General features: G+C 45.6%; 1 protein-coding gene across 2 annotated transcripts; it reads left to right on the forward strand.

Moving 5' to 3' along the window:
- Positions 1 to 1,733: 1,733 nt before the first annotated feature.
- Positions 1,734 to 21,730, forward strand: pdgfab (platelet-derived growth factor alpha polypeptide b). Of its 2 annotated transcripts, XR_004552644.2 has the most exons (7): positions 1,734 to 2,393; positions 3,598 to 3,694; positions 7,975 to 8,109; positions 9,335 to 9,525; positions 18,087 to 18,213; positions 18,814 to 18,938; positions 19,538 to 21,730. XR_004552644.2 is itself a non-coding variant. In XM_034089646.2 (6 exons), exons 1-6 carry the CDS (start codon positions 2,331 to 2,333, stop codon positions 19,549 to 19,551), a joined length of 627 nt encoding a protein of 208 aa, XP_033945537.1. In that variant the 5' UTR covers positions 1,742 to 2,330; the 3' UTR covers positions 19,552 to 21,730. The 2 variants fall into 2 exon arrangements, 1 of the variants encoding a protein (XP_033945537.1); XM_034089646.2 differs by lacking the exon at positions 18,814 to 18,938 and having other exon boundaries at positions 1,742 to 2,393.
- Positions 21,731 to 24,646: the final 2,916 nt, after the last annotated feature.

The following is a 24,646-nucleotide window of genomic DNA, read 5'->3' on the forward strand; positions in this document are numbered from 1 at the left end:
CTCACCCTCTTACAGTATATTATTCGCATGACTCTCATGTGTTTCAAGCTCAAGTTTAAGATGATTTTCTTCTGAATAATCAGTTTGAAAGCACCATTTATAAGCATTATCACCAAATACACAATGAAATGAAAGAAAGGGAAAGACGCAGCATCATCCTCCCTCGCTAGTTTTCCTCTCTTACTCATCTCATAAAAAGGAAATCACTCTCTCCCACTGTGTGGCCTGCTCTCTCATCTCTTCTTCTGACCCCCAGTTTCCCAGACAGTAGGGATGCTCATCCAGGCAAGGCGGCTGACCTGTGATGTAACCACACTGCATCTGCAGTCAGTGGTGTGTGTTAGTCATTTTGCCATAGCATCATATACCTTAATGCACACAGTTACTCATACAGGGGAGGAATGAGCGATTAATGCAGGACAGTTAAAGCTAGGAACAATGTTTAACATTAAGGGCTTTAGTAGGGACATTTGTTATTAAAATATAATTCATTTTACAGGACTCGTACCATCCTAAAATGAACTTCACAGGCGCATTAAAAATAGTTACATGAATTACTCAACCAGCTGGTGGTGTGTTTTCTGCATGCAGCGTTTCCATCCCGAGCGGCCTCAGGCGGGCCTCGTGCTACAGTGTGTGATCCAGTTGAATGGACAAGGTGCAGGGCAGACCACCTGGTCCCTGACCTGGCTCCATGCTGATTGTCACCTCTTGCTGATAATGTGCGTGCGCGCTGTCTCTGTCTGAGTCTCTGCTCCTGTTGGTATGTCTCGTTTATCAGGCCCTCAGGCTCCCCTCCCAGACCTCCCAGCACAGCACAGCCTCCAGCTTCCTCACAACAAGTTAAGACCAGAATGTTGTTAACCTGCTGTTAACTAGCCATTTCCTGTGTCCCAAAATCATGCCCACACACATGGCCTTTAAATGGTTATCATCCATGTCATAATCCATTCAGTTTCAGACGTGTATACATATTTCTTTGTGCTTGTAAGTACTAAATGTCCCGACATGATACATAAATGGGTTATTCTGCCTTAAGGCACAAAGAGAGCTTGAGTTACTAATCATGAGTCATCCCATCATCACTTCCATGATAAAGATTATCATTGTATTTTCAAAATGTGATTACTTCCTGAAAATAACCATGATTTACACTAATACAAATGTATTAGCTGCCCCTCATTTTTTATTCAATCAGAGCTCATTGTTAGCAACAACTATGAGAACAGTGACACATCCTCATCCTCACTTTTTGTCTAATTTTGCCCAAAAACATTGGCCACTTGTGCATCCTCTCCAAAAAGTGGTCATCAATATATTTAACTTTCAAAAGGACACACACACACACACACACACACACACACACACACACACACACACACACACACACACACACACACACACACACACACACACACACACACACACACACACACACCCACACACACACACACACACACACACACACACACACACACACACACACACACACACACACACACACACACACACACACACACACACACACACACACACACACACACACACACACACACACACACACACACACACACACACACACACACACACACACACACACAGGCTGAGGGGGGATGGGGACATGCTCTGGAGTCTTAAGTCATCCACCCAGCCAACCAGCTCCCCTCGCTGAATAGACGCAGCATCGCAGAAACGCGAGGGGAGGCGCAACGGGCATGGAGCTGCTGGCTCTCTATATCCAGCGGCTCAGAGGCGCTCTGTCTCCATTCACTTCAGAGTCCCACACACTCAAGGACCTGTGCAGACTGCTGCAAGACACGCTCTGAATAGCAGCACTACCCGGACAACTTTCTCCCTTGTGGTTTTCTAAGAGGATTTGCTCGTTTGGATTATATTCTTCTAGGACTATTAAACGCTATTTTAGAAACAGTCGTTGTTTTAATTATAACAGCTGCGCGTCTTTTTTGATATTTCAGTGAATCGGACTTAAGTTTTAAACCTGTTTTGTAGATGGTGAAGGACAAGTGCAATGCGCTTCAGACTTGTCTCTTGGGATTGTCCCACTTTCGCCTAAGGAGCTATGTCGATCTGCCGCACTGATCTTGTTCAAGAGGACGCAGTCCAATGTGAATAACAAGAGTCAACTTCCAGCCTCTTCAGATTTTCACAGCTTCAAGCAAGTGCAGCACGGAGTCTGACTGAGCCCGCTGACACCCTGATTTCTGCCCCCGAGGGGATGGTTGTGGATCCTGTGGGGCCAGGAGCGATTCTGCGGCTCCTACAGAACAGCACATTTTTCTTGTTCGTGGTTAGATCTAAATTACAGGGAGATGAGACCCGCACTTTGTTACTTCCTGCTGTGGACGACGTACCTGCTGCTGGCCAGCTCTGAGGTAAAGTTAGCAGAGTCCGAGAGGTGCGGGCCGGGTATACTTTCTGATCCCTGGTCACACACAGTGGTGCGGGGTTTTATTCCCGGGAGGGTCTAAAGTTCCCACAGAGCGTGCATTTTAACAACAGCTACACACACAACTCGGTGTGAAGAGAGGGAAACTCCTGAGCAATAGGTTTGGTCGAAATCCTGTGTATTAATGATAGGATTATGGGCCTGAACGCAGCATTTCTTTATTTGAATGAACCTTTAACCGTTTCAAGCGGTCTTTTCTAAGATAATGAAAGGGTAGTTTAGACTAAGGCTATTATAAGAACAGTGTAAGATATTGATTTATTTCTAGAGAACATGAGGTTCAGAGAAAACGCGCTTTTGAGAACCAAATCGCTCCTGCACTTGGAAGCATATCGCAGTTATTTTTGGCTTTTCTGCCAAATCTGTTTGTAGCCTGAGCCAACTCGGCAAACGTTTTGGTTGGGCTAAGCGCCTTCATGGGAACCGCTCCGGGCGATATAAATAGCCACTGTTCCTGTAAGGCAGAGTGCTTTGCTAAACTTGAGGTGCTTGCAAGACCGCAACAAGTGCAAAAGTGTCAAGCTACTGTTCACACGGGCTGACGTCAACCCGATCCGTTTAACATTCACAATTGCTTAGAAATCAGGCGGATTAATGTAGCTTCACTTATCTGCATGGAACAGCATTGGTATAACAATAGCCTAAGTCATGTCGTCTTGGGGATTTTTTAATGCAGCATCCAATTAATGATCAAGGCAGGAGGTTTATTAAACACGTTTAATTTTACATTGCTCTGCATGTCATGTTTTGAATGGATACATTACAGGGAAATAGCGCCGGCTGATCTGGGTGCCAAAGTAAATCGTAATTAAAAAATAGATGATATACAGTAGCTATATCCCCGAGCCATACAGCTTTTCTCATTTCAAAAGCATAGCATAATTAGCCTAAATTGGCGCACCCAGCTCTCCATGTGTGAGGAGATTGTTTGACAGTGGGTTAGATCTGCTCGTTGTCGTTGGCACATAGTTGCAATGTTGTTCTACAGTGATCTTTCTGGTAGTTGTTTAAACTCAGCACGTTTACTTATACAGGCAAACAATTCCACAAACGTGTTGCCACTGACCCGACACATCTCTAACCTTCATCTCTTGTTTATTTTTTCTGCCCTCCCGTCCCCCGTCCCATAGGAAGTGGAGTTTCCCCAGGAGCTGATAGACAGACTGTCCCACAGTGAAATCCACAGCATCAGCGACCTCCAGCGGCTACTGGACATTGAATCCGTAGGTAAATTCTGCCTCTTGATACTTTGATTAAAAGAACCACGTTATTTTTTTTTAAATCCTGACGGCTTAGATGCTATTGTTGATGTGACAACACGCACTAAAGGGCGGTACTAAAAACAGCTGCACCATGATCAAATAAGCGGTAGGCTATAGAATCATAATCTGCTGTTGAATAACTTTTTAAAGATAGCCTTCTTTGTAGTACACTTTAATACTCCCTGGTATGGGGACTTTCCATATATATTTGCCCTTGTCAGGCAACATAAGATGAATGCCAAATGACTATTACATAAATGTATACAAAGGTCGAATCTAAAATAATAATGACTGGAAAGTATTGAACCTTTGTGGCTTTTAAGAACTATGCATAGAACATGGGCTGGCTGGATAGGTGAATAATGTGTAATAATTCATCATAGAATCCACCGATATGCTGCTAGCATTAATGAATCCACGTGTGCCTTACAGCTGAAATAGAGTAGGTAGGAGCAAGTCTTTGAGTGACATTTTATTAGCAAGTAGAGACTTCCAATCATGGAGGTTTAGTGGATTAAAAAACAAACAGGAATACTTGTTGTTTTGGACTTTCTGCTATGTACATTCATTAAAATGTAATCAGTAAAGTTATAACTCCAAAGCACTGCGCAGGTGAGACCTGTGCCAAGTGCAGCCCTGGCGTGCGTGACAAAGCAATAACTGCAATAGGTGCGTCTACTGTACACATGTGACAAAGATGGACTTTCACTGGCAAGCATTTTGTATGCATATTCTTCAGCTGCTGCAATAAACTGGCTTTAAAGCAGCAAGACTGCCACATATGTTGCCCTGTAAACAGAGACAGCGGCTTGCAGGTCAGGCGGGTTTCTCCAGCTTCAGGTTCTTGGAGGTGCTGCTTCATCTGTGGTGGGGGTCCGGTCTGTCTCAGGCTGTCTTAGATTAAGTTACAGGGTGCGCTGGAAGAAGCTGTTTGCGTTCACATGAGACTCTATTTACACAGGCTCTGGCCATATATCAAATTCAGGGCTCTCCCTAAAGATTTGATGATGGAAATAGGTAATGACTAAATGTGCTTTAACCATCCCAAATGATGTAAGCTACCTTACTGGTCATAGCTCATTAGTAGCCTCAACACTTAAATCCAGCAAAGGACCAGTCTTTCACTCAAGTATTCTCCTGTTTAACCACCCTGTTGCTTTTTTGATGGACGATTCAATTAGGACAAGTAATAGCTGTGTTTTAATGTATTTAATTCACAATCAAACCAACCTGTACTCCACAACAGGGTTCACAGCACTTTATGCTGAGACCAGAATAGATCTCCACAGGGCCTCTAGCATGAGAAGAGGTGTTTATAATTGAATTAACATGTCTTTCTTCAAACAGAGGAATGTTTTGCAGGGTAACAGTAGTAGGCTGATTATTATTACGAGGACATAAATCTGTCTGACGGCCAGCTTGGCGGCCCAGGCCAGCCCATTAAAAGACCTTTGACGCCAGCCTAAGGGGTATTTTCAGAGCTTTTGTTGCAGATGGCCAGGACAGTAAAGCTACCAGTATAGGCTGACCTGTACATGGTAGCATTTCAACTAGGGAAGGAGAAAGGAAAGGCTTACATGAGGTGTTGGTTTAAACCTTTGAACATTTGCACCTGGAGGAACTAACACAGGAAATTATTTTTGTTTTAGTCACTATCATATTATTTTCTCATTATTTTATATTGCTGTCCCTGGAAGGATGACTTTATAATTCAGTTAGGAAGTATACGTGTTGGGATCATTGTTAGGCCTGCAGGGCTTATCTCGCGGCTGTGTCTTTTATTTAGTGCTGCTTTGCTCAGTCATGTCTATATACACACGTCCGGCGAGGATGGTGTCTGCAGCTTGACTGACAGATGAGATGACCCCACTGAAGTCTGCAGATGGCTGTCTGGCCCCTGAGGTGCTCCACTCCTCACTTTTTCTCCTCTATATCCCCGTCTAACTCCTTCAGTGGCCCCCCGGCCTGCCTGCCCTTATCTCTCTGAGTGAAGGACTTTGACAGAAAGGGAACCTGACTCTTGGTAGGGGGCAGAGATTGAGGAGGGGGGGAGGATTCTGGAGGTAGTGTTCCTGCTATACTTCACTCAGAAAGTCCGCATGTTGTTGTGCATTCTCCTATGTTTTTTGTGACACGCTGGCACAAGGTGTTTTCCTCCAGTACAGTTGGCAGCATGTAACTGTTGACAATTCAGAAACAAGGAGGGGAGACAGAGTAAGAGAACTATGGGGGCACTTATCACAAGACGTAAACAACATGTTGGCTTGTTGTACAAGTCCAGAATGAAAGAAAGAAAGAAGGAAGAGAGAAAGAGAGGAAGAGGAACGAAGCAATGGAGCCGAAGCCCTCAGTAAATGGATAGAGTCATTTAAAGTCATAAAAGCCTGATTCATGGCAAAAGACTGTCTCCTCTCTTTCTAGTCTCAGTTTGAACATTTATAACTGCTAAGTGACCTGGAACCAACAGAGGAGCAATCCCCTCAGACTTTCCATTGATACCTCTCATTATTTGTCTTTTCTTGCCTAATCACTCTGATTGCCTTTTTCCCCCCATGTTCCTCCTTTGAACGTTAAGAAAACACTCAAAGAATGCTTCTTTTATTATGCTGAGAAAGGACTCTGCAGTCTATAAAGGACTTCTTTATACCCTCCCTCCCTTTCTCCTGTCCGCTCTGACACAACATATCTCTGGGTGGTCACTGGTGTGACACCCTCCCTCATTCCCATCCTCTTCTGACAGGGGGAGATGAAAAGAGGGATAGGTGTGGTGGAGAGAGGGACAGTGGGAGTCTTGTCTGTGACCCGTAGTGTTAAAAGGTTGTCAGGTAGGAAAATCATCCAGCTGTAACAATGAGTCTATGTGACTGTGCAGACAGTGGGTGTGTTTGCACAGTCATACAGTAAGGGTATGTGTCTATATACTGGCCTGACTGACTGATAGCTCTGCCCTTTACTTAACACAACGCCTCAGATGGAGTCAACGCTTCCTTTCTGTGGACCTTTGGTTCTGGGTCGCTGGCTGTCTGACTGACGGCACCACAGGCTAGTAGGACAATTCCATCTACTCTCACTGAGGGTCAGACCTGGAACAAGAAGGCAACCTAAAGCAAATAAACAACCAATCCCAGAGGTGGATCATGTATAGGTAGAGGAAAGCCCTTCAGATGACTCTGGTCAGAGCACAAAGGAGCTGGATGAGGGAAATGTGTTTGCCTGTGGCTAAGCTTTGTTGTGCTGGTGTACATTGGGTGTTGAAGGATATTCAGAGGAGTTATGAGTGTGTCTTTATGTTAAGTGTACAGGTGTAGGATTATGTCAGCCAGGTGGGAGTACCTACAGACAAGCAGACCCACCCACTTAGCAAACACTCTCAGACTCTGCTCTTTGGGAAAGGGCAGTGTGCTGCGAACATGCGTTATCGCTTTATAGCTCCTCTGGCACTCTTCTGTAATTCACCTCATATTCTGGGTGGGGACCAAAACAAGCAAGCTTTATCAGATGACCATGACTGTGAATAAGCTGAGCTGGCTATATTAGACTGGAGTTATGGAGCCTTAAGGAGCTACCACTGTAGCATAACAAAACATGTACTTTTCCAAGCTGCTGAAAGATTGAAAAAGCAAACATTTTTAGGTAAATGAGAGACACAAAACCACTAATTAGGTGCAGGGATAATGGCAGCTGAGTACCACCTGTCAAATGGCCACTTTAGTCCACCGTGCGTCTGTGAAAGCTGGTTGTTTTCGAGGGAGCATGCTGACTCACCTGCGTCTACATACTTTATTCCTGCTGGGAAAGTTCAGCTAAATGAGTCAGTGAGGCTGACACACAAAGCTTGCAATTACATCCAGGTCTGTGTAATATGTGTCTCCTAACCATACCGTGCATACTCTGTACTGTTTACCTCCATTTTTGACATCATCATGAACCGCAATGTTAGCCAGCAAGCACATTGAAAGGAAACCTATCCTTTCAGGGAATCAAAGCATGTGTTACATAAAACAAGCAGCCAGCAGGAAGTTATCGTCTCATTATGGCCATGTGACTAACCATCACATTTTAAGCTGTGTATGGGGTATATAAAACATCAATACTGGAATACATCCAGCCTGTCCGGTGAGGCCTAGCAAGCCACCCACCACATAACACTGTTAAAGCTGCAGGGGTGATCAACAGGCTCATGGTGTTGTGTTTGCTTCCTTCTTGTGTGTCATCATTAATGTGGCTGCCTTCTGTTTTGATGAGGTGCGGGAAACAATGTTATCGAGGAGCCCAAGCACCACAAGCACCACAACCCCCACAAGAACTACTCCCGTCAACATGGTTACTACAATGACCTGAAGAGCTCCCAGCTTCACAGCCGACGCAAGAGGAGCATTGGTAAGTCTGAATAAATACTACATGCTTAACTGTGCCACTTTATAGTTTGCATCATGGTTACATTTGGAACTGTATACATCACAACTTATTGCAGTGTCATACTGCCTAAAAATAACCTCTATCTCCCAACTGACATTTGAGTTCCCAGGAGATGAAACCGATCACTTTACACTTAGATCAAACAAAGCTAATAGTTAGTGGCTTTTATATGGCCTTTTTGTGGATAAAAGAACCCCTAATGAAGATGTCTACCCAGTAGTTATGGCAATAAAGAAATCATGAGAAACCAGCCTGATGTGTGAGGTTGAAGAGGACGTCTGACACGAAGCCTTTTAATTGGCCACAGGGTTGCAGATCTAAGACACACGCGTCAGGAGAGAAATATATCCTTGAGCGTGGAAATTCCAGGCATTCAGGGCTCAAGTTGCAGCTCGCCTAGGCTCTCAGTCAGATTTCTTCATAAAACGCCACGCGGTACGATATGAGATCGAGGCGTGGAGAGAACCATGTCGTTTGCAGTGTGTGTGTTAGGACTGGCTGCATGTGTTTCATATCTCTCCCAGCAGTTCAGCATTTAAAGCAACGCAGGATAACGTGGCTGCTCGTATTTCATGTGTGTACACCATATCATAAGTGTATGACACCGTATACCATTTTGGCAGCTGTCCACAAAATCCCTCACGTTCTGTGCATGCACATATAATCTTTACGATATAACGGCATCTTACTGTACGCTCTCTGTCACATCTTTAGGTTTGAGTGCCTGTCAGAGCATTACATCTGAAATGAATGCTTACTGCCTTCCTCTTTTCACAACGACCAACAGGGTCAAAGGTCATTCATAGATTTCCCAGTGGCGGACATAAAGGTTTTCTGGCCTAGTCACGCTGCATTAACCCCAGTGAGGGATCTGAACAAAGGAGCAGTTTCTTTCTGTCTCACAGACTTGATCCCAAAGCTCCTTAGTTGATATGAGATCAGCTTTTGGATAGCTTGTCTTCTTAACAGCCTTGAACGAGGTTGGGTGTGATCTGAAGTAAGACAAACAGCTCCCACATCAAGTGAGTCATCACATAATGATCAGTGAAGGAATGCATAAAGCAGCTGGGAGTGAAAAGGAGAGATTCAAACGATACATCAGCACGAGCATGCGTTCGGAAAATATGTCACCGAACAGTCATGCAGACCACGCACTAACTCCTCCTCCTGCCTGTTTTTCTTCCAGTAGAGGAGGCGGTCCCGGCGGTGTGTAAGACGCGGACGGTGATCTACGAGATCCCCAGGAGTCAGGTGGATTCCACGTCTGCCAACTTCCTGATATGGCCGCCCTGTGTGGAGGTGAAGCGCTGCACAGGCTGCTGCAACACAAGCAACATGCGCTGTCACCCTTCCCGTAAGCACCACCGCACCGTCAAGGTAAGACACACACACACACACACACACACACACACACACACACACACACACACACACACACACACACACACACACACACACACACACACACACACACACACACACACACACACACACACACACACACACACACACACACACACACACACACACACACACACACACACACACACACACACACACACTCCAACAGGCGAGTTCACGCAAGCTTGTCGTGCCTATATCCTTACTATCTCTCCACATACTGCATTGCAAAGTTACACACACAGTATCACAGTCACCTCATTTATTTCACAAACTTGTACTCACGAACCTCCATTGCTTTCCCTCTCGCCAGGTAAGTAAATCATATGAGAGGTAAGGTTGGGTTAACCTGCCTTCTGTCACGCTCTTTTCCTCCCTCTTTCCTCCACTGACTCCCTTTAGTTCAATCTACCCCTCTCCTCTGAGCCTCCTTGGCGAATACCCAAATAGTGTCCCCCTTACCTCCGCTGCCCCCTCCCTTCTCTCCTTCCATTACAGCCGATCACCACCCTCTCATCGCTCTATCCCATGTTTGGCGAGAAGCCCAAGCGGCTATGCCAGGAGGGAGAAGGAGAAGAAAAGACAGGGGACAGGAAGGGAGGGTTGTTAGCACCTTCAGCGAGGACATCTGCTGGGAGGGTTGACCAGATAGGGATGCTCCTTCCAGATATGAGAGAGACTTCCTATTCCTTGAGAATACCTGAGTGTCATCGTCTATTTCTCAACCATTCCTCTGCCCACCGTTTTATTCGGCCCTCTGTCTTATCTGTAAGCAGAGAGCCTGGAGGAGACAAGGTGACAAAGAGAAGGAGAGAGGGATTGAAGGGGGTAGCACTGTTCTCAGAGGCTCTTTGGCATCGCTAGTTTGAAAACATGTCCTTCTGTTCAGGATCAGAAGAGACACCGTGGCTGGAGCTGAGTCGTATGTCTGCAGTATTTACACTACAGACTGTTAGCCAGTGCGCAGCTCTGTTTGGAGCTATGGGAGTTATGGGCTCTGTTTTGTAAGAGTTAGAGACAACCGGTGGATAAACAGGATAGCCTGGAACACTCTGGTTGTGTTTCTCTTTGAGTCTATCTCTGGACACTTTGTCTCTTTAATCATTGTGATCCATGGGCACTGGGACATCATGTCTTGAAGATGCCGCCTCAATATATACCGGCAGAGTAATACAACAAATACCAACCCTGCCTGCCTTCTTCCTATCAGCACACTGACACAAGTCACGGAGATTTCAATATGGGAGGAATCCATTTTCTTTTAATCTTTTAGTTTTAGAGAGACAGTAAGAAGGCTATTGTAGGGCACAGGCACTGCATCCAGGGCACAGGGTTTATGGTCAGAGATGCTGACTCACAGTGCAAGGGCTCTGTTATACAGCACAACCTTGTGTCTGTCTGCATGCAAGCGTGTCTTTTCCTCCATCTGCCAGACAGTCAATAGGAGCTCTGTCTGCTATTGCAGTGACTCGGATGGATGGAGAGACAGTGATGACGCCGAACAAGACACTATAAGGCTACTTTCAGCTATTGATGGAATGTTGTGTTCCATGCGACTTTGTCCGTGTCCCCCTCATGACACTGAGGACAAAATGAGCTCACAGACTTGACTTGAGAGGGTCCTTCAGGCGTGTTGGGCAGAGATTCACGAGGGGCGATTTCCATGTGGTTCCAGCCGCGGGCAAAGGGTGGGGGCCGAGAGGCGTCCCTGGAAAGGTGATTGGTCACGGCTCTCCCCGGTCAGGAGACATTCACCACATTGTGTGAGAGAGAAACATTGTCTGAGGCCAACTTTTTTTCCTGTCTGTCCTCTCAGTGGTCTGAATAGGGGTTCAGTTTGGGCTTCTCCCTCCATTTATTAGAAAGCTAAAAATGTTGCCCGTGTACCCTCGGCCTGACTTGTTTTCCTTCTGCTAGCCAAGGATGGGAAAAGAACACATTCACTGTGTGTTTCTTTCCATCTCATGCCACTATGCATTTGTCCAAATTCACCTTTATTTATTTATTCCCCCTCTTCTGTTTCTCTCACTCTTTCCTTTTTTATGGACCCAAAAGAAGAGAACGGGTCTGTGCAGGCCCTGTACTGTACAAGCCTGTCCTGTTCAGTGGCTGGGTAATAAAAAAAGCCTACTTTAAATAGGACTAGCCTGAGGGAGGAGAAGGGGCAGATCTTAAAGACACTCTTTCTTTTTCTTGGTTTCCCCATCCCTCTCTTTTCATTCTTTTGCATTTCTATTAAACCTATTTTGGTCCAACACTGTCATAGGTCTGTGTATAAATCTTGATTTGCATGTGTGGGTGGCATTTACGTTGTTGCTTTTGTGTATTCCACATGTCTTACCATGGGAAGGTCACAGTAACTGAGAATGGTGTAATGATAGAAGCCATTTATAGCAGGTTTGGTATTCATCAAGATTAAGTGGAGAGTTAACGATGGAAGGAGAGACAGACCGTTGGGGAAACAGAGGGGAGAGGCAGCCAGAATTCTTAATGAGTTTTTGTGAATTCAGACTCTATCATCCCAGCATTCCTTTAACTCCTCCTTCAACCTTATCCCACCTCCTTTTGCACTTTTACTCCCCAAAGCGCAGCATCTTGGCGCTCCCCTTTTTCTTCCATCAAAGTAATTCCTCAACATTTCTTCTCTTTTTATTTTTGGTGTTTTGTCTTTGAAAGCTTGCAGAACATTTTGGCCATTTTGCCAGTGTTTCTATAACTTAGTCTTCTTAGTCAAATCTAGAAATCACATGAAAATAAACTTCATAATTGGCATATTATTGGTGTTTTGCTGGCATAAGACAACCTCTCTGAACCCCCCTTTCTCTGTTGGTTGTTCATCTTTCATCTCCCTTCTCTTGTATTCCTTGTTCTTCCTCCTCACATCTTCCTGCCTGTCTGCTGACAGCTACAGCTGGGTCTAGTATTTCTAAAGGTTTTTTCAGGCAGAGTCTTGCTAAACAAACAAATTCATAAAACAACATGTGGTTTTGGAAAGTCAGGACTTCAGAGACTAGTATACAAGGTGTTTCTGTGATAAAACGAGAGTGAGGCAGCAACATTTGATGTGTCTGTGCATTCTTTTGCACATTATTCCTAGTGCGTATGAATGTGTGTGAGTGTCTGTGTGTGAATCTCAATGCCTCTCTGTTTGTTCTTGCTGTGGGGCTGATTAAACAGCCCATGCCACGGGCAAAGAATGGAGCTGTCACTCATCCTCTCACTCATTAACTCTTAAAGCTTCTGCAGTACATGTGGTCTCTCTGTTCATTCTATTCCCCTTCTTCGTTCACAAACCCTCATGAGCAGACACAGAAACTATCCCATTTTATATTTGAGATGACGTTTTCTCGGAAATCCTAAGGTTCTCTTGTGTTTTCTGCTGCACAAAATGTACAGGAGGTCATATTTTAGTTACAAGGATATCAGGAGAGTTCTTGACAATATGGGAAATGAAAAGAAAGAGAGAAGAGAAGTTGATTGTTGTAAATGGCATTTAGATGTTCTAATTGAACATTTATCAGGAGAAAAGCCAGACATGAGAACTAACCCTTTTCATTGGCTTTATGTGGCAGCCTAAATCTAATCAGTATGGCATCGTTTGCCAACAACAATGTGCAGTTGATTTCATTTGGTTTGGTTTAGCTACTGGAAAGCTTTGATGGCCATATGATTGAAGCAAATGTACAAGTATTTTCAGGGGTCAGAGAAGGTCATGAGTGCACATCTGTGTAAACCAAAGAAGGAGATTGTGTGTGTGTGTGTGTGTGTATTAGAGAGAGTTCTCTATGTTACGGTACGTAAACTGGCCCACCGCAGTGCGGGGACAAGGCCATTTGTGTGAAGCGGCAGCAAGAGGAAGACGGGCCACAGAGTAATGAAGTGTTGATGGCTGCTGGATCAAAGTGGAGGCTGACAGAGGCCAGGCGGATATAGCCACAGTGCTGAGTGTGGGGGTCCACACATCTCCCTGCACTGGCCCTGGCCCCGACCCCATCACACACACACACACACACACACACACACACACACACACACACACACACACACACACACACACACACACACACACACACACACACACACACACACACACACACACACACACACACACACACACACACACACACATACACACACACACACACACACACACACACACACACACACACACACACACACACACACACACACACACACACACACACACACACACACACACACACACACACACACACACACACACTGACGGCTACCTCAGCGACAGTGGGTCAGGTCCGGGTGTTGGGGGAAGCAGTAGCTGTAGCCCTGCGGTTATGTGGGACCCTGACTTACGGGGTGTTTCATAAATAAAAGACAGTGTGACGGTGATACAGTGAGCATGATTTATGATCATCTGAGGGGTCCTGTGGATTACGTGAGTGGGGGTTATATGGGAATGAAGGGGGCCCCCTGTTTGAAGTCCTTTGCAGCTGTGAATTATTTTTCCCTTTGATTCACTCAGCTCTTCTACTAGATGAAGCATGAGGTGAGTGAGTTTGTATGTGTGTGTATACATGTGTGTGTGGTGTGCATGGCGGGGGTTGCCGGGCGGGTCAGAGACCATGGGAGCATCCTGACTACGCCGGAATTTGGAGAGTTTGGCTTCTGCCACAGCGGCTGGAATGTATCAGCTTTAGCAGGAAAAGTAGCAGCCTTATTTTAATCATATTTTAGTTCATTTCTGTATTTTCTTTCACTCCTCTTCTCCTGTCCTCCCTTTCACTCTTCCCCTCTGACGTCATCCTCCCTCTCCACCTCTCTTCTCCGCTCAGTCTCGGAGTCTGATTGTCTGTTATGTGAAATAGTTGTTCACTCCCTCCTCCACAGAGCCATCTCCCACTCTCTAATTGTACCCCTCTGTCTGTCTGTCTTTGACATATACTGCATCGTCTTTGCTCTCTTTCATTAAACTCTTATTTACTCTAATATGTGCTCAACGTCTTTCACATCTGCTATTGTTCTATAAACTCATCCTGAAAAGTAATTGGGAAGATTATACACCTTTGAGCTCTTTGATATTTAATGATGGTTATTTTGGTTTCTGAGGGGAAGGGAAGCCCAACACACAATGTGATCAGAGCAAGATAGATCACACATCCAGAGAGGTGGGGGAGAGTGGTTCCATGAAATGTCTGTATGGCGTTGCAGGCCAGTGCGTGATGTGATAAATGCTCTCCTTGCTTCCTCTCCTCTCCACACACGGCCTGTGATAACCCCGTCCACGGCAGTGTGTTTGCATGGTGGGGGTGGGGGGTTGAATCAGAGGGCAGCAGCAGGTTTTCTCCGCTGTCTGATGTTCAGTCTGGGCTTTTCTCTTCTCCCTCTGCCGATCATCCTGCCTTCTTCCAAGTGTCAGTTTGACTGTTCTTGATTTACAGAACGTTTCTTTACGTTCCTCAAACTTGCTCAGAGTTGTAACATCTCAACAAGAGCTCTTTGTTTGCAGGGCACAGTCTCTTAGGGCTCCTTGCTCCTGATAAATGAAATGCCACCCCACTCTGCCTCATGTCACCCCTCCATTCTCCACTGACACACATGCATTCCTATTCATTGTTGCCTGTTCCAGTGCATGAAGGCTTGCGGTGCACATCCCCAACCCTGTTGTGTTTTCCTTGGAAAGCCAGAGGAACACTTTCCCCCCCATCATGCTCTCACCGGTGCTCGGTGCTAAGGGAATTCCCAATTAGCCCGACCGGGACAATCGGCTCCACGCGGAGCGCTGCGTAGACACTGAGGACAAACCAAAGGGAGTGCACCTTCCAGAGCCCCCTGCCTCACCCCAATCCTGTGGATCGGATATCATTCGGGGGGGCTCTTTCTCAAGGCCCCAGATTTCTAGGGAGTTAAGTTTGGTTTGATTTATGCAAAGAGAATGTGGGGCCCCTTGTCGTCGCATGGGGTCTCTTTCTGATGTATTTTCGAAGTCATTGACTCTGCAGAGGACAGGAAGCCAGTGTTCTGCCTGTGTGGCGGAAAAGTGGCTCTAAATGGAGGAGTTAAATATGGATGTAAAGTGGAAAGACACCCTTTCATGTAGCGTCAACATTTTCTCCTCGCACAGGAAACGGGATAGAAAGAGAAAGAGAGAGTGTTGACAAAGTGGGCAGTGCAGTATTAGAGCACAGTTATACATATTCAGGAGAGTGTGTGTGTTTTTTGTGTGTGTCCTGCAGGGAATGTTTCTAACCCTGCTGTGTGAGGCGCAAGGAGACAAGCCTACCGCTGGGCCCCTCATCAAGGGGGCCCAGCGCTTTATCCGTCTGTCAATAGCTGTTTGTTTGGCCAGAAGAGTTTGGGTATGCGTGTGTGTGTTAGTCATTAGGATCAGCCTCAGTAGTAAGTGTCAGACATTGCTGAGTCTTAGCTTCCTCGCTGGCTGCTACTGAACCCCCCCCCCCTAGCTTACAGATTCCCAAACCAGTGACAGCAGAGTCGTCCCAAGAGACAGCTGCATGTTCCATCTTTGAGACTCAATATTAGATAAGTGGTTTCCTGGGAATTATTGTCATTCCGTGATACTGTCTGCACATTTGGTAGATAACATCAAACATTTGATAACTTTTCTATCTGTCCTGTCAGCTTTAGTGTAACAAAGTTCCTCAGTTAGTAGGCCAGAAACTAAATGTTAATAGGTAACACATGAATGTCATCTAATGCTGGTCATGATCATGGTCAGTCCTCCCCCTTCCTTAAATAGCACCCTCCGTTTGCACACACACACACACACACACACACACACACACACACACACACACACACACACACACACACACACACACACACACACACACACACACACACGCACGCACACACACACACACACACACACACACACACACACACACACACACACACACACACACACACACACACACACACACACACACACACACACACACACACACACACACACACACACACACACACACACACACACACACACGAACGCTTTTTTCCTAATGAGAGTGATGGTCCACCTTCCTGCGCAGAGTTCCTGCATGCTCTCCCTCCCTCTCTCTCTTTCTCTCTCTGTCAGGGCCCGATAACAGCAACCCAGACACCATTGTCCTCTGTTTGCTCGCTGCATACCTTCTCTGCTTGCTTACCCTCTTTTATATTCCCTCTCTTCATTCTCTTTCTCTTCTGCCCATGGAAAGAAACTGTTGCAACGGAGCGGCTGGTGAACCCTCCCCCCGGTCCCTGATTTCAGTTTTAGACTCCCCAGATGACCCTCCAGCCTTAGTTACAGCGCTGGCATGAGGCAGCTCAAGCTGTGCGAATGTCAACAATATACTTTGTTTTATCAGACAGAAATTGGTATGTTCGTTTGTCTGCAGGACTAATTCACCACCGAGAGCCAGCCTTGGCGATGTGCCATCACAGGATAGAGGAAGAAAGCCTCTCATCAGTTTTGGCCTTCGACTGTTCATGTGTGAGCCTCATGCTGTCTGCGAAATCGTGTTGTTCATAACACCAGAGAGCGCTGGGAGATTGTCGGCCAATATCCTCTCTCGTGCAGCGACCAGGAAGATGGGTGAAGCAGGGGATATTGTTTCCATGTGGCCCCCAGGCCCTCAGGGGTGGATGGGAAGGTTACCTGCCCTTGGCACTCACATCAGAGAGGGAAAAGCATGTAGCCACCTCCCCTGAGTTACACAACAAGATCATCATAACCTCCACGCAACCTTCCCTATTCAGCTTTCATCTAAGCTTTAATCAACATAGCCTATTCAAACCCCCTCCGAGGATAGGTCCTTTTCATTTCTAGATGTGGGGTGGGAAGTGGAGGTCAGCCCTGTTGTGTTAAACTGAGAGGGTGTTAGCTGGACTGAAGGATAGGCATTCCTGCATTGCTTTAGTGTTTGTTAGATTCAAAGGGCTGCTTTCTGGGGTTCGACTGCTTAGATTAAACTATGTAAGCTGTATTTCTTGCATGCACATGTTGAGCAACACTTTCCCTAGCCCATGGGATGCATTAATGTGGTTTAAAAGCAGCCTACATGTCGGAACAAGGCGAGGGAGTTTAGGTGTGTGTCTGTCTGGAAGTGGATGCTCCAGGCCTGGAGCAGGGGGGGATCTCCCAGCCTCTCTTCTCCTGCCAGGGTAAACCTTCCCTGGGCCTTAGGGCGTATACCGCTCCCCCCTATCCTCCATCTCTCCTCTCCCATTGTTTGAACTTGCTCGGACAGGGTCATACACTCCATTCAGTATTTACACACCTGATCAACAGCACATACAGCACAGCGAGCGGAACCCAAAGCATCAGCCCCTGAGGAATGCTGCCGTCACACTTCAAACACGACAAGGCGAAGCGATGGCTGGTGTTTTTTTATGAATCGGTTAATGAAAGAGTCATCAGTCACAGTGCTACGCCTCCCGATGTTAGCGAATGGGCAAAGAGTGTGTGCATTGTGCATCCATTGAGGACACACAGCGAAGAGTAATGATGGCGCTGGAGATGGCTCTGTAGCTAACCGTATCTCTCTTCCTCCCTTCAGGTAGCAAAGGTGGAGTACGTGAGGAGGAAACCCAAGCTGAAAGAGGTCTTTGTGCGGTTAGAAGACCATCTGGAATGTGTGTGCACGTCGCAACATCACGTTGTGGAGCACTCGGATGCAGAAACAGGTAAATATGACCCTCAAAGTTACGATATCTCCTTGTTACGTAATTACAAAAACTGAGGCTGAGTTTGGTGCCTGAGACCCCCCGTCCCCCCTACAGTATATCATCATGCATCATCCTGCTTACCTGCCTTCCCCATGTCTGTCTGATGGTCTTTCTCTCTCTGTCTGGCTCTTTGGCTTTGCACTGGATGACCTTTTTCTATCATAGCTTCCAAACAGACAGACACACCTGTGAACTGGTCTGCTATTGCAAAACTGTAAAGCTAGTACGTGTGTGCCTTGTTAGACAAGGTTGTGTGTGTGTGTGTGCGCGTGTGCGTGTGCGTGTGTGCACGTTTGTGTTTTAAGGGAGTGTGTCCAAAGGCTGCTTGACATGACAGCAGGTAAATCCGACAGTGCCTTGATCTGAAGCCTTTCTCTCCCTGGGAGCAGATAAGCGCTGATGTGTGCTGATAAGGCATCTGAAGTATTTATAGTGTGTCATATCTTTGCACTCTCTGCTTCTGTCCCAGGGCTGTTGTGCCTCTCTCTGTATCATAAACCCTGCTTCTTGCTCTTAACCCTCCTTCCTATCCACCCTTCCCTGACTTTGTGTTTTCAGGCCACCGTAGGGCTAAAGGTAAAAAAAGGAAACCTAAAAAGCTAAGGCCCAGCAAGGATTTATTGGCGACATAATAAAGTTGCACTCAATACCCAAAGTCCACTGGAGAGCTGTGAAGTGAACAGGTAGGACTTTAGCACCAGTCCTCTCACCTTTTAGGCACTGCAATGGCCCAATTAGGGCATTAGGGGGCCTGCCAATCACCTTCACCAATCACATCACAGCCAATCAGTGTGAGAAGAGGGAGGGCTAAAGGGCCAAATGCTGCATGCTGATTTTGTGTTGCCTGCTAAGCATGCCCACCGCACACATATTGTTTTTGTCACAGTGTTGTGCTTGCTATGGTTGTGTACACTGTTTTGGTTTTGTTATATAGTAACACCCACTGTATGTCATTGTTTGTTCCACTGCTTAAAGATCACTTTTGCTTTATTTTGTTGTCATAAAAGTGTTCTTGCCCATCTCTCTGTCTTTTAAACATGATGACATATATGCACATATTGTTACTTGACATAATGACGTCTGGTCTGATCACTGACCTGAAATGTGAAGGATCATGATTCATAATATTGTGGGTTTTGTGTCTGTTGTGTCAAGTTATTCAAAATGCATGAACACAATTATGGCACAATACATATTTAAATTGGATGTCTTGTCCGGATGAAACCCTCGTGTTGTTATGTGTAAAATTGGGGTACTAACGTCAGCTTTCTCTCTCTCACAGTGGACGTGAGGTGAGACCAATCAGAACAAGGGACTTCAGCGTGGGAGGGACCTAAATAGTGGATGCCACAAACAGGACACCTGCTCTGTCCTTTTCCCCATTGCCATGCAACCTTTGTTTTAAAAAAACAATTTTTTTTCTGCTAAGACAACAGACTGAAAAAAAGACAACAGACACAAATAAACCATACCAAAGGTGCTTTGTTAAAAACAGTAACCAACAGTGACGATGACTTCCTCTGTGGTACGCCACCTAACCGACAACTGAACCCTGCCGCTGATTAAGAGAGAACGATGCTGTAGCCCGGGCAAGGCAGGAAGAGGCCGAAGGGAGATGATGAAAGGGATTTGTGAGACTTTCTTTGAAGAAGACACACAACAGAAATGGCTATGAAACTGTTGGATCAAGCTTTCGTGGGAATCTGGTGCACAGACTCCAAAACAGCGGTGGATGACCTCCAGCTGGGCAACATTAAAGTGCCCTACCCTGTTTAAATGACTTTTTTCATACATCGTAAGAAAAAAAGAGAGATATAGGAACAAAAAACATTGGAAAGAGAGAAAGAGAGAGACACATGGAGGTGTTTGCTTTTTCAAAAGACTCTATGGATTATCAAACATTTTTTAGTATTTGAATGTTTGCTCTGATTTAAGAGGAGATCTTCTCCGAGACCCTTGTGATCTGTGACTTTGCCCACTCTGCTATGTACAGTTAAATTTGAAAAGGACGATGCGCCGCTACTTACAAACTATTTATATGTGTGGCCGTTTGCCTTCTATCTCTTCCAGTACAAAATAAATAACAAAAAATATGTTTAAAATGATTTTGAAGACATGCAAGAATTCAGGTTTTTGTAACCATCAGTTTCACAATCTCAACGTCATTTGTTTTTTTTAGTCAATGTCATTGTTGTCATCCATGTTTCTTATTATATTACAGTATATCTGAATGATGTCAAGTCTTGTAAATGGTTTGGATATATGTATGAAAGGAGGAGATGTGAGAGTCAGTACAGGAAGATGCTTTATTTTTGTTATGAAATACATTAAGCTTACTTATATCCGAGCAGGAATTATGCTTATTTCTTTTGTTGTGGTTGAATGCCTGTATTTAATCCATTGGAAGAGATGCAAAGGTGTGGGCAGGGGGGTAAGATAGAAGTGGGTCTGCCAGTGTGTGTTGCATCAGAGGCGTGAAGACACAAACATGGCAATATGTTACAAGTGGCATTTCGCAAAAGCTTTCATACAGCACATTTAACTGGAGCAATTATTGTGCACCTGAATCATATCCTAACCAATAATGAGTTAGGATAGACATATTTTTTCTCTTACACAAGCCTTAATTTAATCCATTACACTCTGAACACTGATAAGAAAGATTCCTCTGCTTAGCAACCACACATGTTTTTCACGCAATGAGCAAAGTCCACCTTAAAGAGGGAATGAGCAAGCAAAGCAAATCGACAAGCGCATGAATGGGTTCCTTGTTTGGTTAGGCCTCACTCCTCTGTTGACAGGAGAACAAATCTCAGATCGTTACACCCTGTGAAGGTACTCACACCTTATCCCGCCACATACCACGGGGACAGATGATGATGAGTGCTCTGAAGCAGCCTGAAAACAGTACAGTGCTGGCCCGAACCCGTGCCCTACGGAGCAAACAATAACTTCCCTAACAGTTCCCTGTAACGGTGACAAATGTGTAACCAGGCCAACACAGTACAACAACTGTCAGACGGTGTTCAAATGAGGAAATGAAAGGCGAGAGAGTGATTAGTGCAAGTTAAAAGATAACGTGTAAAAGAAAAGATGGCAGATTTCTCACACACACACACACACACACACACACGCACGCACGCACGCACGCACGCACGCACGCACACACACACACACACACACACACACACACACACACACACACACACACACACACACACACACACAGCTTAACTAGCTATCAGTTTATTGGTGCTATATTTATAAGGCTGATGTTTCATCACATTTACATTACTGTAAGATAGTGTTCTCAGTTAAGGGACCACGCTTAAAGTTATTTGATTAAAGACAATACCATTCCCCTATCTCTAAGCGTTCATTACTTTTTTTTTAGGACTTTCCTTGAATAAAGACATCAATAATCATAATTTATATATTTATGTTTTCAACAATAAATATATTTCTGGCTAAGGAATTGTTCACTGAATGTTGAGTCCCATACTTTCTATGTGTTGTATCTAAGGATGGTGAATACAGTTACCTTTAGGTATAGAACATGCAGCACTAAACACACTGAGAGCACAACATTGGGTTTTGAAATAAGAATTAAGTATGGGCATAATCTTAAACTGAACAGTATAGCATAAGAAAAGCGAACAACTAAGCGACCCCCCTGCATAAACAAATCCATACCTGTGTTGTTATTTGTGACTTTATAAAGGTGTTATCCAAATAACAGATACTTTTCAGGAATGTAAAACGTATATAGATGATGTGAGTCAGAAAGAGTGTAATCCACATGTGTCGGTGCTGCAAGAGGCTCGACGGAAGCTGGATGTGAAGGTGGTTTATACCGGAAATGTGAGCTTTTAGCGGCTTGAAGACTGAGCAGGAGCTGGGCTTTACTCCACGATCTACTCGCAGCAGACGGTAGGTGCTGGGGGCTTTATTACTTTTCCCTGAGCAGCTCACCCTAATCCCAGGGCTAAGCGACATGAAAGTCTCCCTCCTCTGAAGACAGGCAAAACATGAAAGAGAGAAAGGATCAGAGAGACAGCAGCTCTGCAAGCCAGTGGAACGGGGGATCAAGTGCATAAAGTCAAGATAAAAGGAAGGGCAGAGGCCTGATTGATTTTATTGTTTTTTTATCTGACATTCACAGCTTCATTCACAAGCATGGAAGGGGGGGGTTGAAGAGTCAGTATAGCGTGCGCAGTGTATTGGTTAAAAGAGAGCAATATGTCACGGTGGGGAAAGAGGGTGGGGCACAGGAGAGAGGGGAGAGAATACCCCGAGGAGTGAGAGTGCGAGGGAAAGAGAGTGGGGGGGAAAGAAGAAAAGAGGGGATGAAGTGGACTCAGGATGTGGGTAATCGGCACCACAGCAAGAAGGGCCAGACGGGGCAGCACTAAGTGGACATGCTTTCATAAACAATGCCAGGGGGGGATGAGGGGCAGACAAGGTGTGAAGAGGGCTGCTGAATAGGCTGTGTGTGTGTGTGTGTGTGTGTGTGTGTGTGTGTGTGTGTGTGTGTGTGTGTGTGTGTGTGTGTGTGTGTGTGTGTGTGTGTGTGTGTGTGTGTGTGTGTGTGTGTGTGTGTGTGTGTGTGTGTGTGTGCAGATGAACAATACAAAGGAGGTCTCCCAGTGTGAAACATGGACCACTGGAATTTTGGGCTCTTGCGGAGGGCAAACTGTGATTTGACTACCCACAATGCCCAGGGTCAGAGTTCAGGGTTCAGGGGTTGTAGGGGGGTGGTGTTGCAAAGTGGCGGATGCATTTTAAAAGCTTTAATTATCTCTTTCCATGTTTACTGTAAATAAATGCTACTTTTCTAATCGAATGCATTTGGCCAATGTTGTCCTTGTGTTATTTCACCTATCTTATTTGATATCAAACGGATGTTTGTTTAAAATTCCCTCAGAATCTAACTCGACTACTTCCTTCCCAGATTACAGATCTCGTAACCTTTGCTGTTCTACTTACACCCCTCTCTCCCCTCTCCCATCCCCCCTTCCCTCTTCCCCTCTCTGTCGCCCTGTTATGTTTCTCCTCTCTGCCCCAACCTGTGGCCTCTGGGTTTTGAGGAAAGGCAGAGGACGCCTTTGAAGATGGCGACAGCCAAGTTTGTACGGGGCCACAGCCATGAATGCACGTCTTTGTCCACCTCTCTCTCACGTCTTCATATCCTGCCCCCACTACACTCCTCATCCTCGCTCTGCCCCCCACAAACTCACACGGACACGCTCATGCCCTCGCCGGGGCCCCTATTGCACAAATGACCCCGCTAATTATGTATTTAAGGTATTTGGCTCCTGTGAAAACAGCTTTGGGTTAGCGGTGGAGGCGGTTGGGGAGAGGAGGGTGTACAGGGACGTGGGGTGGTCCATGGCTATCATTACTGCCCAGCGTTTTATGTAAACACTGGATTAGGGCAGCGAGGGTTGATTGAGGCGAGAGGTGGAGGAGGTGGTGGTGGGGTTTGGCACAGGGAAAGTAAAGCGGGTCGCTTGTCCTTCTGAGTCTCTGGTTTCACCCTTGGGTGGCAGTCCCTCAGAAACATTACTTTCATGTTTCACTTCACAAGGGTAATGGTTTATTAGCAACACTGGAGAAATGATATATATTCTTTGTGCTTAGAAAATGAATCCCAAGTATGAAGGCATGTTTCCAATCATTCCGGGGTAAATGTAAAGCTTTTACTTTCCACTGAACACAACATGTTAAAGTTAGCCTCAATGCTCTGTGGGATTCTAGAAGAAGCAGGACTCATTTGCCTCCTTCATTCCTGATTTCCACCCCGGTTTTTCCAATTCACTTTCCCCCTTGTTGTCTCTTTGTTAAGATGCTATGTCACAGTCCCATCCCCTCTCTCGTGTCTGGGCCACAAGCTGTGAGCAACCCCTCAACGAAACAGCTCTGAAACCTAATTGTTTTGTTTTGAAGCCCCTCGGGAAGCGGACGACTGATGCTTCTGATAGTGCTGAGATGGACAGCAGCCTGTTCGGCCTCTCAGCAGTTTCCCATACTGATACAGGACCACTCTCTTCACTTCAGCACCAGCAACCTGTTTCTGCAACAAGTATGATATGCTTTTACTTAATGTCATTAAGGTTATTCACCTTATAAGTCCTGCACATGTCAAGGAATCAAATTCTCACACGTGGCCAGCTTTATTCACCACAAGTTGGCAAAAGCACACAGGAAACAGCACTAGTCCATTCAACCCAATGCATACAAGGTTAAGTGTGAGGAATTCGTTTTCACTTCCTCTTAGTCAACTCTGTCTGTATCTCGGGCCAGTGTCTGTGGAGGTTGAAAGAAAGCAACCTGGAAATCCTGAGTAACTGATCCATACGCACCAACTTGCATGTGACTGAATGAGTTTGGC

The sequence above is a fragment of the Pseudochaenichthys georgianus genome, chromosome 8 (assembly GCF_902827115.2).
Source record: "Pseudochaenichthys georgianus chromosome 8, fPseGeo1.2, whole genome shotgun sequence".
NCBI lineage: Eukaryota > Metazoa > Chordata > Actinopteri > Perciformes > Channichthyidae > Pseudochaenichthys > Pseudochaenichthys georgianus.